The sequence below is a fragment of the Entelurus aequoreus genome, linkage group LG12 (genome assembly GCF_033978785.1).
Source record: "Entelurus aequoreus isolate RoL-2023_Sb linkage group LG12, RoL_Eaeq_v1.1, whole genome shotgun sequence".
In the NCBI taxonomy this organism is placed as follows: Eukaryota; Metazoa; Chordata; class Actinopteri; order Syngnathiformes; family Syngnathidae; genus Entelurus; species Entelurus aequoreus.
Window position 1 is genome coordinate 8749854 of NC_084742.1, and position 16021 is coordinate 8765874.

The 16021-nt window shown below is 37.1% G+C and overlaps 1 protein-coding gene across 2 annotated transcripts in view; it reads right to left on the bottom strand.

The window, feature by feature from the left end:
• The window catches only part of tbc1d22a (TBC1 domain family, member 22a), a 283486-nt gene that overhangs the window by 139824 nt on the left and 127641 nt on the right, over window positions 1-16021 (bottom strand). For both annotated transcript variants that reach the window (XM_062064592.1, XM_062064593.1), the window contains exon 10: window positions 15028-15134. In XM_062064592.1, the coding sequence (XP_061920576.1) occupies window positions 15028-15134 (107 nt within the window). The remainder of the gene's footprint in view (window positions 1-15027; window positions 15135-16021) is intronic.

Genomic DNA, 16021 nt, shown 5'->3' on the forward strand with positions numbered 1-16021 from the left:
AGCAGGGTAAAACACATGACGAACACTTTTACGACCAACCGGAAACATAGCAACCAGGCTAGCAACGCACCTCCTTTACGGCAGCTGTCGCAACGTTCTTAAAACAACCGCAGCACATACATATATATACAACATATCTCCCTTTTTTAACTTTTGTTTTTCTTTCCTTGTAAACAAAACAAAATCACACTGTAGATGTGTTGTCTGTCTAATTATAAATAATGCAGACGAGGCGTGTTGGCTGAGTTCTTGACGTTTACTTTCACAGCGTGGCAACATGCAACACTTTTCGGGGGCTACCGCCCATGCTCGTAACTCCCGTTGCATGCTGGGTAGTGTAGTTGTTATATTCTCTCGCTCATAACATTTTTCCCCCTATAAAGAAATAATGTTAACTCAATAAAGTGTATTTCTTTTTTTAGCTTTAACTTTTCATTTTTTAGCATTGTAACCACATTTGCAAACAACTTTTCTCTTCATAGAATTTTCTTTCAATAAAGAAATAAAGTGCAAAAATGTCAAAGCATCATAACAAACAGTTATGTCAAATAGCAGCAGAAGTGCACTTTTTGGAGAGCTGTATTATTTTCAGTTTTGTGCCCAAGGGACTGATTTTATTTAACACTATATTATTATTTATACACCTATAGTGATCACAGAGACAGCTTGTTTTTGTGTTACTGTATATATTTGTTTCTCTGAAAAATCCCACTTAATATACTTTGGGTAACAACAGTCAATATTTAGTTATTTAATTTTATTTTTTTAGGTGGGTAACAGTCAATATGTATCTATTTATTAGATTTTATTTTGTTATTATATAATAAAAGTGAGCTTTTGTTAAACCAAATATTGTGTGTTTTTTTCCATATACAACAACCTATCTGGACTCGATAAGAGAATCGATAAGGAATCGGTTCGATAAGAGGATTCGATAATAGGCTCAAACTCGATAATTCCTTATCAAACATCATCCCTACTTTTGCTAATGTTTATTTACGAGTTAGACTGAATAAACACAAACGTACGTGTTCTTGTCTCACATAGGGATTGTGAATGATATGCAACATTCCGGAAAAAAAAAGTGCAGTTCCCCTTTAAGCATGCTGGAAATGAACAAAACCATTGCCTTGATATAATATTCACTGACTTCATGAGCACGTTTCATTATGCTTGCAAAGTATTGAGGTAAAGGTTCCATTACCGTCATAAGTAGTCATGTAAACCATATGGGGCTCAGACAAGAACAACATTTCTGTCTATTTTTATCGTTGTTGTGATGCTAATTAGGCCAGATATGACTAAGGGTTACCAGTATACGATAATGTCTCCTCTGGTTTGTTTGGCTCCCTCATGTTTCATTTAGTACCACGCTGCAGTGCATTTTATTTTGTTTGGATGTCCTTGGCTTCATTTCTCTTTGACTTGATCTACTTAGTCTCTTTACAGCAACCTATTGTCTACTTCATTCCTTGCTCTTTTGCCATGTCCTCCTCTAACTCCACTGCAATATTAAGCAGCTTTGATCAAATGAGGCAACGGGAGGAAACTACCGACCGTATTTCACTATTCATACCCCACATCTGTTGTGTCATGTAAGCAGGAGTGCCCACAGAGTAGACAAACTCGGTGTCTGAAGCCTTTCATTCACTCCACCGGCCAAATCAATCGCTCCTCTTCACCTCAAGTCCATTCTATTAGAGGCAACAATGGCTCCGCACTGGACTCAGATTGCCTACTATTGGGGACGCCGGATGTCTATCAGCGAGGAGGACAGAGGCAACACAACAATGCGGTGTTTTGTGTTGTAGGTGAGCGAGAGAGAAAGAGACAGATGACAGGTAAAGATAAAGGGTTTACAATAATAGATGTTACGGTGTTGGTGGAGAGAAGCGAAGGACAGCGCAGTTATCTAGTCTTTGGTGTGACAGAAAAGGAGATTATATAAAACAGGTTGAGATAAAGACAGACAATATACAAGAGGGATTGGAGGGTTTTAGTGCGCGGGACAAATTGAGTAGCTTTCCACAGGCTGGCATGTGTGGTTTGGCGCATATCTGTCATGGACTCGCCAGGACTGACACTCATCCAATTCTGGAAAAAACCCACCAAATCTCCAGATATGTAAACCTTGTCTTTAGTGTTCTTTCTTACTGGTGTCCATTCTCATTGTTTCCCGTTTGACACATTTCTTTTCAACCAATCAATAGATAGCAGTGCCTACACTGCAAAAAGTCAGTGTTCAAAAACAAGAAAGAAAAAAAAAAAAAAGTTAGGGCCATTTTACTTGAACTAAGCAAAATTATCTGCCAATAGAACAAGAAAATTTGGCTCGTCAAGACTTTCCAAAACAAGTAAATTTAGCTAACCTCAATGAACCCAAAAATACCTTAAAATAAAGAATTTTCTCACTAATAACAAGTGCACTTTTCTTTGTAGAAAAAACAAATGACACCTTTTTTCTCAACATGTTGAAAAATATTCTTAAATTAAGTAAATGCTAGTGCCATTAACTTGACAAAATGATACGCGCTCGGCATTACATTTCTTGCATTTTCCCATCGATAACATGACATCATCCGGCCAAGTGCGTGTTCTCTCAGTCAATTAGTGCGCAAGGAATATATATATATATATATGTATATATATATATATATATATATATATATATATATATGAATATGTATATATACATATATACATATATATATATACATATATACATATATATATATATACATATATATATACATATGTATATATATATATATATATGTATATATATATATGTATATATATATATATGTATATATATATATATATATGTATATATATATATATATATATATATATATATATATATATATATATATATATATATATATATATATATATATATATATATATATATATATATATATACAGTATATGTATATATATATACATATATATGTATATATATATATATATTTACAGCCCGGCCCCCGACCACATTTTTTTTTCTTGTAATTTTGAAAAATGTATCTGTATGTGCATGAACTATTTCTGTTCAAAATTGTTTGAAATGTCACATGTTAAATGTTTAAATAGTAACTTTCAGTTTGCTGTACTGTGCCAACTGTACTACTATATGAGTACGTATGTTCTATTGTTTCATTGAAAATAAAACCGCAAAGTCCATTTGGCTGTTATCTGTTTTAATTATGAGACACAATTGTGTCAAAGTCATGATTTTTTATTCCATGCTTGAAATAAGAAATTGTTACTTTGAAAAAGCAGTTTTACACTTGTGAGTGTTGATGACACAGCTTTGCAACAGTTGATATTCTAGTTTCAAGCATGTTTTACTCAATATAGGTCATACAATCTCAGCAACAAGCTGTAATATCTTACTGAGATCATTTAGGACCAAAACCCTTAAAACAAGTAAAACACTAACATAAAATCTGCTTAGTGAGAAGAATTATCTTAGACAGAAAATAAGCAAATATCACCCTTATTTGAGATATTCAATCTTACTTAAGATTTCAGTTTTTGCAGTGTAGGTTCATCCTTTCTGGATCAAAGTTGGCCCTCCTGTGATCTCTACTGGCCATGTCTTCCATAAAGACAAACATTATAGGCCCTTTTCCAGGAACTTTCACAATTACCCAGGTAGATAAAGTTCTCCCTGTGATTCCACCAAAAACTACCCAGGTAAATTTTGTTATTCAGGAACTTATTTTAGGGACTTTTGGAATGTTCCTGAAACATTATTGGGGGCAGGTAGTGACGTCTTACGATGATTGGTTGAACACAGTCGGGGGCGTTCCTAAAACTTATTTTTCGAATACAGGACCGCCATTACTGAATGCTTGGCGACTTGTTTTTTTCTTATTTCTTGTGTTTCTATTACAACAAACTTGACAATGGAGAGAAATAAGAACAAAAATAACTTCCGACTTGCAGCAACTTTTGTGGGACAACTGTGTGCCGAAGAACGCTGATCAGTGGATCTATCTAGCGGTGTTTTTACTCAGCCACAGTATTTACACCAAATGCAGTTTAATGCTGTTTAATCAACTTTTAAAACTTTATTTTGATACGCGAAGCTATGAGAAGTGGAAGGACTCTTTTAAACGTAATGACTGAGAAATAATAAGTATTAAGCCGGATTTGAAGCAACGAACTCAGCTGCTTACTACGCTGAGGATTCGTTGGAGAAATGTGAAATAAAGGAGGCAGTACACAAGTGGAACTAAAGTAAAAGGCATAAAATGTTAACTATTTACTTTATTACATGTTGTACAAGTAGTCAGTGACGATCCATTTGTGTAGTTATTAGCCTCAACCCGAGTGAACAGAATGCTAAAGCAAACAAGCTAATGCTAGAGCCGATGTGTTAGTATTGTTGGTGTGAGATAAACCCTGACATTCATTATTTATATATTGTTATTTACAGATTAAATGGACCAAAGGGAATCGCCTGACCTTCATGAATTCCTCATTTACTGAGAGGACGACTTTCAGACCGTTGGACATTGCAGACAGTAGTATTGCTTTGTATTTCATTTACTTACTTTTCAGTCAAAGAACTCTGACCTAATATTGTCTGTTTATTTACATGGTATCAGTATAAAAATATACTAAACCACTCCTCCATACGTCTTCAGTCTCATTAGTATAAACTACCCTGAACTGTGAAATGTGGTGGAAACGCAAACCACACACTTGTACAGGAACCTATAGTTAGAGGAACTAGACGTTCCAGCAACTTAAAGTTCCTGAACTTTTGGTGAGCTTTCTGGGGAAACAAGACAGCGCAATTTAACCCAAATTATGACAAGACTTATGTTGCTTCCATCCAAAGTTTGTTGAGGAAGCAGCCACAAATTTCCACATTAGTCGGTGCTGAGCACTACCAATGGCGATGGCGAGTCAGTATTATTTTTGTGTGTTTTTCACAGTGTTTTCATTTGACATTGTGTTATTCTTTGTTTTATGCATTGGTAAATGTCAATCGCGCTAGTTTTGCCTTTTTGTTTTTTTAAAAAAGGTTCATGAACTGCCAGTTCCTGGGACTTTAAGTTCCTGGAGACCTGTGTGGTTTGTTTTTCCACCACATTTCACAGTTCAGAGTAGTTTCAGGCTAATAACATATAGATGAGTGGTAAAGTATATTTCTACACTGATACCATGTAAATAAACAAGACAATATTAGGTCATATTTATTTTTACTAAAGTGTAAGTAAATGAAATACTAAACAATAATATACAAAGTAATATGATTTAAAAACAAAGTGTACCGGATTTTAAATGGAAAGTCAGGCTTTTGTCCGCAATGTCCAACAGTCAGAAAGTCGACTACTCAGTAAATGATGAATTCATGAGGGTCAGGCGACTCCTTTTGGTCCATTTCAGCTGTAAATAACAAAATATAAATAATAAATGCCAGGTTGTCTCTCCCAGCGACAACATAAACACATCAGATTTAGCGTTAGCCTGTTAGCATTACCATTGGTTTCACTGGGGTTGAGATGAATAACTACACAAATGGCATGTCAGAAACTACTTTTACAGCATGTAACAAAGTAAATACTTCATATTTAATGTGATTCACCTTCGTTCCACTCCTCCTTCATTTCACATTTATTTTGAAACTATGCAGCTCGCCTCACCACTTCAAAGTCCGCTCGAATACTTTAAAGCCTCTGTAAATGCGTTTGAAAGAGTCTGTCTACTTCTCGTATTGAAATGAAGTTTGTAAAAATGAATAAACAACATGAAACTGTAGAGTAGTTTAAAGACTACATCTGAGTATAAACTAGCAAGACAGTTCTACTAATCAGAGTTCTTCAGCACACAGATGACCCACAAAAGTTCATGGAAGTCGAAAGTTCCTTTCGTTCTTCTTTCTCGCTGTTGTCAAATATGTGGTAGGCTGAAACCTTGAACACCGTATTTTTCGGAGTATAAGTCGCTCCGGAGTATAAGTCGCACCGGCTGAAAATGCATAATAAAGAAGGAAAAAACATATATAAGTCGCACTGGAGTATAAATCGCATTTTTGGGGGAAATTTATTTGATAAAACCCAACACCAAGAATAGACATTTGAAAGGCAATTTAAAATAAATAAAGAATAGTGAACAACAGGCTGAATAAGTGTACGTTATATGAGGCACAAATAACCAACTGAGAACGTGCCTGGTATGTTAACGTAACATGTTATGGTAAGAGTCATTCAAATAACTATAACATATAGAACATGCTATACGTTTACCAAACAATCTGTCACTCCTAATCGCTAAATCCCATGAAATCTTATACGTCTGGTCTCTTACGTGAATGAGCTAAATAATATTATTTGATATTTTACGGTAATGTGTTAATAATTTCCCACATACACTACCGTTCAAAAGTTTGGGGTCACCCAAACAATTTTGTGGAATAGCCTTCATTTCTAAGAACAAGAATAGATTGTCGAGTTTCATATGAAAGTTCTCTTTTTCTGGCCATTTTGAGCGTTTTATTGACCCCACAAATGTGATGCTCCAGAAACTCAATCTGCTCAAAGGAAGGTCAGTTTTGTAGCTTCTGTAACGAGCTAAACTGTTTTCAGATGTGTGAACATGATTGCACAAGGGTTTTCTAATCAACAATTAGCCTTCTGAGCCAATGAGCAAACACATTGTACCATTAGAACACTGGAGTGATAGTTGCTGGAAATGGGCCTCTATACACCTATGTAGATATTGCACCAAAAACCAGACATTTGCAGCTAGAATAGTCATTTACCACATTAGCAATGTATAGAGTGTATTTCTTTAAACTTAAGACTAGTTTAAAGTTATCTTCATTGAAAAGTACAGTGCTTTTCCTTCAAAAATAAGGACATTTCAATGTGACCCCAAACTTTTGAACGGTAGTGTAAGTCGCTCCTGAGTATAAGTCGCACCCCCGGCCAAACTATGAAAAAAAAACTGCGACTTATAGTCCGAAAAATACGGTACTTTTTTTCTTTTTAGTAATGTGTTCAACCAATCAGCGTTCGAAAGTGCAGCCCGCCACTCAAAGGTCCCTGGGAACTTTCCGAAGTCCGACCTCGCGTCTTGGAACTAAAAATAGCTTCTGTAGAACAAGTTGTTGGTGGAAACACAGAGGGTACTTTATTTACCTGGGTAAATGGGAAAGTTTCTGTTTTGGGGGAGAAAAAAAATGCTTTGAATGCCCACCTAGCTTTGGCACCCCAGCAATGGTATGGTAATGATCTATAACAGTCTTGTGAAAAATAACTTCTATAACATTATCATACACTCAATGAGCTCACAAACACCAGCTGGTTGTGTGTGGAGGTGGTAGATTGAGTGACAGACCAGGAAGTCCATGGGGAGCCAAGGACCAAACACGGGGTCTACTTTTGGTCTTGCTGCCGTCTGCTAGACATTAGATCACAAGACCCCTGTTCCTACTCAACAGAGGCCCCGTTTCTAGCTGGTACCACGGAAACAGATGGTTGCCTTGACAATGAGCGCGCACACACATACACGGTGATATTTGCGTGTGTTCCTAGCGAGGGCTTGGATGCAACTCTGACGAAAAGCAGCAGGAGAAGGAACGGTCAAGCTTTTAATCATTGTACATTCAGCATTACATATTTGTCAGGTTAGTGTTTAGCGGGGTCATTTGGCACGACCAGGCGTACAAAACCTGATTCATTTTGAACCAAACATTCTACATATGCCAAATTATGCTATGATAACAAAGTCACGATGAGAGGCATTTTCACACCGGGCTCACACAACCAGTAATACGTTTATATCCCAATGTGACCCCCCTTGGGCTAAAAAACACATTGAAAAGCCACTGCTCCAAAAGGCGTATGTGCAGAATTAGCATAAAAGGCAGGTGTTCTTCTGCTGGGTTTAAAAACTAAGAGCCCTCGGGGGTGTGCTAGCGGAATAATGGACTTTTTGAACTTTTTGACTTTTCATTTTCCTTTCCGGGAACGGCGGCTAAGGCGCAAACGGCACTTTTTTCCCGCTCCTACACCTACGAAAAACCCACGCTTCTAACTGGCACCATCGTGCATGTTAATGACAAATTTAAATGTGCAAATTGCCTTGAAATATTTATATCAACAGCATATCAGTGGACAGACACGACAGCTCCATTTAAATTAATTGAAGATGTGGAACCATTGTAATAAGTTAAATGAGATAAGGTAGCTTGAAGCGCTGTCCAATTTAGCACAGTAGTAGAGTAATTAGCTGCTAGAAATACAGAGGGAACATTGACTTAAAATAGCGGTATTAAAAGGGTACACAGACCAATCTGTACACCATCCATTCACATTTATTCATTTACAATATGTACATTTTTTAATCGCTAATTAATTCAATTAGGTCATAGGTATCTTTGAAATGGGATTAGATGGCCATTTGAACACCTCTACAGAGTGGAGAGGATTAGGTAGTTCAAACATGTTTGCAAGAACTCAATGTTGCTACACTCAGCTGCCAGTTTGATGTGTAAATGGGCTGCCGAGTACAGCGGGCTTATCTTGTTGATAGGCCTAGGATCACGCGCTCACAGCAGTGTTTGTCTATTTAACAATGCCATACGTGTCAGGGCCAGCCAGGGGAATGCAGGAACTGTCACTCATCGACGATGTGCGTTGATCCTGGACGTCACAGTGAAACATTCGAGTGCTTCCACTTCAGCCTGGGATCATGGGACCAGGGTCGATATTTGTATTACAGTGGGGTCTAACTCATTAAAAGAGAAGGGTGCAGAATGGAACTAAAAATAGCTATTTTTCAGAACCGTTTGTGAAAACTTTGCACAACCTCAAACTATACAGTGGATTGGTTGGTTCTTGAACAGGGTTCGTAAATAGAAAAGTTTGCATATAGAAGCAAAAGTATATATTTTGGTGAAATGTTGTACACTTTGAACTCGGGTTGTACGGTATAAAGTCATGTATTAAAAACGATACTATAAAAGAAAGATACTAGTACAATTTTTCTCATCCGCATGCTGCCGTGACGTTGCTGAGCTGATGTTGAGTGTGTCAAAAGGCACACACAAAGCGTATTCAAGCAGAAACAGAAGGAGAGGAGGAATGGCAAAAAACTGCAATTCTACTAGTTAATAAAGAGGGTGGATGAAGCACAATATGGAGTATTGGCATTAAAGTACTGCAATCTTTGCTTCAAACTTAGGTAAACATTTAAATAACAAGCATTCAGATCTGAACAAGGAGTTTAAAAAACTATATATACCGTATTTTTCGGACTATAAGCCGCAGTTTTTTTCATAGTTTGGCCGGGGGTGCGACTTATACTCAGTCAGGAGCGACTTATGTGTGAAATTATTAACACATTACCGTAAAATATCAAATAATATTATCAAGCTCATTCACGTAAGAGACTAGACGTATAAGATTTCATGGGATTTAGTGATTAGGAGTGACAGATTGTTTGGTAAACGTATAGCATGTTCTATATGTTATAGTTATTTGAATGACTCTTACCATAATATGTTACGTTAACATACCAGGCACCTTCTCAGTTGGTTATTTATGCCTCATATAACGTACACTTATTCAGCCTGTTGTTCACTATTCTTTATTTATTTTAAATTGCCTTTCAAATGTCTATTCTTGGTGTTGGCTTTTATCAAATACATTTCCCCAAAAAATGCGACTTATACTCCAGTGCGACTTATATATGTTTTTTTCCTTCTTTATTATGCATTTTCAACCGGTGCGACTTATACTCCGGAGCAACTTATACTCCGAAAAATACGGTATTTACCTTGCTCCCTTGTTGTGCACACACAGCTTTTGCTTGTTGCCAATTGTTAGCGGAGTCCAATCCACCCATGTCCCAACTAACCATTTTTGGTTACCAGAACATTGTGATAATGTTAGCCTCTTGGGTAGCACCAGCTAATGCGAGTGAATTGACTGAATTTTGTAACAAATTCCTACAATTTGTGTTTTATCTGGGTACTTTTAGCCATAGTTTTGTTTTAAGTAAAGTTAAAAGTTAAACTACCAATGATTGTCACACACACACTAGGTGTGGTGAAATTATTCTCTGCATTTGACCCATCACCCTTGATAATTCCCTGGGAGGTGAGGGGAGCAGTGAGCAGCAGTGGCCGCGCCCGGGAATATTTTTTGGTGATTTAACCCCCAATTCCAACCCTTGATACTGAGTGCCAAGCAGGGAGGTAATGGGTCCCATTTTTATAGTCTTTGGTATGACTCGGCCGGGGTTTGACACTCTAACCACAAGGCCACTGAGCAGGTTACTTACTTACTTAAATAAATCATGATGCATTAAATACAATGTCAATAAAGCTTTCTATTCTACCGTACAGAAATCCTACATTTTGGCAGGCTTTATGTAATGTATACACTTGTAAATTGTTCTTTGAGTGCAATAGGAAACATATGTTTAATGTATCGAAAGATTTTCTGAAAAATAAAGTCAATAATGAAATTTTTGTTGTCCCCTTTATTTTGAAAAGTATCAAAAAGTATCAATATACATGTTTGTACTAGTATAGTTTTGACATCTTGTGTTGATTTTTTTGATGTGGTGACGTCCAAAAAGAGTCATGATACGGGACGCACCGTGCGGGGGGGGGGGGGGGGGCGCAATGCTGTGACAAATAATATTTCTATTAAATAGGCTTTACTTTGCATTTTAATTAACGTGGGATTATTTTTTGTATTTAGAAATAATAGTACCAACTTTTTTTTTCTTTTTTTTTTTTTCTCCAACATTTGTGGTACTGGCGTGGCGCCCCCTGATGGACGGCGCCCTTAGCATTTGCCTATACGGCCTATGCCACGGGCCGGCCCTGAGCTAAAGGAATAGTACTAGCATATAACAAAGGAGTTTAAAGTGCTTTTAAGATACTCACGATAAAAAAAAGTCAAGCATCTTTGGTGGTTTTAAGAAAAAAAAGATTATCTGATTTTTAGGACTTTTTTTTTTATTAAACAAGTCAGTCGTTTTTGAAGTAAAAGCCATCTTTCTACTAGCGTTGTGATGCAATTTTCCTCAAACAATACAGCGTGACGCACGTTTCAGAGGACGTACGAGGCGCTTTAAAGGCAATGAATAAATGTAATTACACAGACAGACTCCCGTTCCCTCCACCCCCGAGACCCCCCACCTTCAGGACACAGTTTAGTTTAATAGAGAATGGTGGATGTGAGAGGGTTGGAGAGGGGGTCAGAGAAAAGGATCACCAACTAATTACGGCAGTGAAGCACTCAAGCCTCCACCGGATTGTTTAAAAAGCATTAGGGAGGGCAGGGGGTGTGTATGGGTCTGTGTGTGTGGGGGGTGGGGGGTGGAAACATGGCTTCCCTGATGCATTGTACATAATTAGTTTGGAGCCAAGGTCACAAATAAACACAAGCATGCAGAGGACATCATCCAAGCACACACAGACAGAAGACACACGGACTATTCTTCTCTCTTACAAGTTCAGCTTCCTCTACTGCTTGCATCCCCCAGGAGCCACAAGGAACAGTGACTATTAATTTCTAAAATGAATTGGCTACAAATTGATTGTAATAAATGAATGCTCAAGCATGCCCACCTTGTATTAAAGGGCATTCGAAATAAAACACGCAATGTAAAATTCTCGCTATCGGCAGTTGTTGGAAGATTGTTATTTGTCAAAGTTTAAGAATAAGCTGAATATGTGGAAAACTCAATGAAAATAAGTACTGCATACTAATGGGTATTATAGTGCTAATGTATATAAATAAATACTGTAAATGACGTGTGGCACCACAATCCGTGTATCATTCTTTTAATTTTAATTCATTTTATTTTTCATTTATTTATTTATTTTCAAAATAAAACCAAAAGAATGAAAAATAAATAAACTGTTTTTTTAACATTTTTTTCCAGACCCAAAACAGAAAAAAACATATTTTTTCTGATTTTGTGCACAATTGGAAAACGGACAAAACAGGTATATAAAATTATTTTTCGCAAATCCATTTGACACTTAACGTTGACACATTATTAGTTTTATGTATACTTGGGATTGAAGATAAACAAACAAATGCACAAGAATACAAAGGGGTTTGTAGCATTTAATGTCTGTCACTACACGATAGAAAAATAAGCATTTTTTAAATATCCATATTTGTGTGGACATGGTTGCGATATCTGGCGAACCTACTACATATGCAACAAAACTGTATGTTGCGCTGCCATTTTCACATAAAGAGATGCAATAAATGGGTTTTTTTTGGCGGCTCAGTTCATAATTTTAATGCAGGGTTCCTTTTACTGCAGATCCGGCCCGCGGGATGTCTCAAGCACACAAAATAAAAATAAATACTGTTGATGTAAATGCCTGTGTCTGTTGTAAGGACTTACTTTACAAAAAAGCAGTGTGGGATACTTCTCTTGTAGACTTATTTGTATTTGACTTTATTAAATGTTTGGCTATATTTAGTGTTTGGCACAGCCGGAACAGAGCAGGAGAGGATTGAAAAAACAATAGAGGTCTGAGGGGGAGAGTGGACAAGACAACACCAAAATAAATAAATAAAATATATATATACATAGTAGGGTTGTACGGTATACCGGTACTAGTATAGTACCGCCATACTAACGAATCATATTTGGTATTTTATCGCCTCTAAAAAGTACCGGCTCTACACCTAACAGCCACTGTAATGATACTAAATACAGGAGTGTATCTAGTCGATACTACTATGATTACATCGATATTTTTTAGCATAACAAAATCTTTTTTTTTTTTTTTTTTTTATTTATATTATGTTTATAAACTCAGTAAATATGTCCCTGGACACATGAGGACTTTGAATATGACTAATGTATGATCCTGTAACGACTTGGTATCGGATGGATACCCAAATTTGTGGTATGATCCAAAACTAATGTAAAGTATCCAAACAACAGAAGAATAAGTGATTATTACATTTGAACAGAAGTGTAGATAGAACATGTTACAACAGAAAATAAGCAGATATTAACAGTAAATGAACAAGTAGATTAACAATCCATTTCTACAGCTGGTCCTTTATAATGTTGACAAAATAATAGAATGGAAAATGACACAATATGTTACTGCATACGTCAGCAGACTAATTAGGAGCCTTTGTTTGCTTGCTTACTTACTAAGAAAAGTTGTCTTGTATGTTCACTATTTTATTTAAGGATAAAATTGCAATAAGAAACATGTTTAATGTACCGTAAGATTTTTTTGTTGAAATAAAGCCGATAATGCAATTTTTTTTGTTCCATTTTATTTAGAAAAGTATCGAAAAGTACCGAAAAGTATTTAAATACATTTTGGTACCAGTACCAAAATATTGGTATCGGGACAACACTAATACATACATATACTTATTATTATATATACATTAGGGCTGCGAATCTTTGGTTGTCCCACGATTCGATTCAATATTGATTGTTGGGGTCACGATTCGATTCAAAATCGATTTTTTTTTTTCGATTCAACGCGATTCTCGATTAAAAAACGATATTTTCCCGATTGAAAACGATTCTCTATTCATTCAATACATAGGATTTCAGCAGGATGTACCCCAGTCTGCTGACATGCAAGCAGAGTAGTACATTTTTGTAAAAAGCTTTTATAATTGTAAAGGACAATGTATACCCGGGAATCATTGGTACTTTAATCTTTAATAATCTTTTATCAACTGATTGCAATAATGTAAATTTGTTTTAACTATTAAATGAACCAAAAATATGACTTATTTTATATTTGTGAAAATATTGGACACAGTGTGTTGTCAAGCTTATGAGATGCGATGCAAGTGTAAGCCACTGTGACACTATTGTTCTTTTTTTTATTTTTTATAAATGTCTAATGATAATGTCAATGAGGGATTTTTAATCACTGCTATGTTGAAATTGTAACTAATATTGATACTGTTGTTGATAAAATTCTTTTTTTTCTCTCACTACTTTTGGTTTGTTCTGTGTCGTGTTTTTGTCTCCTCTCAAGTGCTCTGTTTATTGCAGTTCTGAGTGTTGCTGGGTCGGGTTTGGTTTTGGAATTGGATTGCATTGTTATGGTATTGCTGTGTATTGTTTTGTTGGATTGATTAATTAAAAAAATAAAAAAATAAATAAAAATAAAAATAAATGAAAAAAATAAAAATAAAAATAAAAATCAATTTTTTAAAAATGAGAATAGATTCTGAATCGCACAATGTGAGAATCGCGATTCGAATTTGAATCAATTTTTTCCCACACCCCTAATATACATATAATAATACATATATATATATATATTAAATATATATATTTATTTTTTTTACAAAGACATCCCTACATACGTGCAGATATCCTCAAGTCATCACCCATTTGTCTAGGTCCCGTCCCTGCCCTAATGGCAACCATTTTTCTCTGCCAATTTTGCTCAAACTTTGCACACGTGTGCTTTTCCGTCCCCTACAAGTGTGTGCCAAACACCCTAAAATTGCAGTGTACACAGTTTAGAGTACATTAAGCTATATGAGAAATTTCAAGTCAATCGGACTTAGGGGTTAGATTTCGGTATTAAATAACAGTATACTGTATGTCAGCACAGACATCACAGCATTATTTGACAAAGGTTCACCCTGTTATGTGCAGCGGTTCAGGAGTACAAAAGTTACACAAACAAATACAGAATCTTTTTTAACATGACTGAACATATCATTATTATCATTGTTTAAGGTTTGAATACCAGGTGTGACATTGTTAAGTTGCAGGCACATTTTAGCATGAGCTCTAAATAGTATCCATTCCAGGGATAGGAGAAAGACTGCCAATGAGTGTGAAGAGCCCAGCAGCTTCCCGCCCACTCCCACAGTATCAATAGACAGTAGAAGATCTTACCCAGGGGCACCATGTAGGTGGACACAGTGTGGAGATTCAGCATGTACAGTAAATTGGTGTTAAAGTATGAAAGTGTGTGCGAGAGTAATACCCCACCCCCCACCCTTATCTTTTCAACACACAACGACTTACCTGGATGCCGTCCAGCAGCTTGCTCATGCACCAGAAGCTGTCAGCTTCGATGTTCCTCAGAGCCTCTTCCTGGAGACTGGACACGTCAAAGTTTTCCACTTCTTCCTCTAGAGGAGGGGAGAGAGAGAGAGAGAATGAGAACAGTGAAATGAGAAGCTGAGGATAAGGAAGAGAGGCGGTTAGCAAATCAGGTTCACATGCTCAGCAGGGTCTCCATTGTACGCCACAAGAAAGGAAAAATGGCTGCTTAGCTGCTGAGACAGGAAGGGACAAATTAGGGTGTATGAATACATGAGGTAATTGTTTGAAAAGACACACTTTTTATGGTTTTAGCCGTACCGAATATTGAAGCATACGGAGTCCCCAGCCATCTCCAGTGGGTGACTCCGGCAACGGGCGGCATCAGATGTCATTAACGGCAACAGCCTGTGACGGACGGCGTGGGGCTTTGACAGAATTCTGACGTGCCGCTGACAGCCAGCGGCGAGGAGACGAGACAAGACTGATTACCGATGATCAAGAGAGACGACAAGAAGGCAGGACGGAGGCCGGACAGAGAGAAGTACGTGTGTTTATGCATGCGTCGCCGTCTTCTCCGGCCGATGCTATGAGCCACATATGTGTGCACAACACAGGGCCTGGCAGCTCCGCATGGTATCCTTGGCAACATGGGTAGAATGTTGTAATGGGCATGCTCGGTCTGACAGGAAGACAGACAGGGAGCTGGCAGCAGCACAACTACAAAGCCACTAACAAGTCCACCGCACATGCATAGTGTGGGATTTTCTCAAGATAAATTGGAAATAGCCTAAATAGCAAAAGGTTTTGTTTCGATTTCGACGAGGGGGAAAATGAAATCCCTTTGCTATACTGCATCAAGACACCCCAAATATCAGCACATCCCAAAACCGTGTGGTGGCTTATGTCTTGCAGTGGGGACTGAGCTCCAAATGTGGATCTTGACGGCAGCAGATTAGAAGGGATGGCTAGCAAA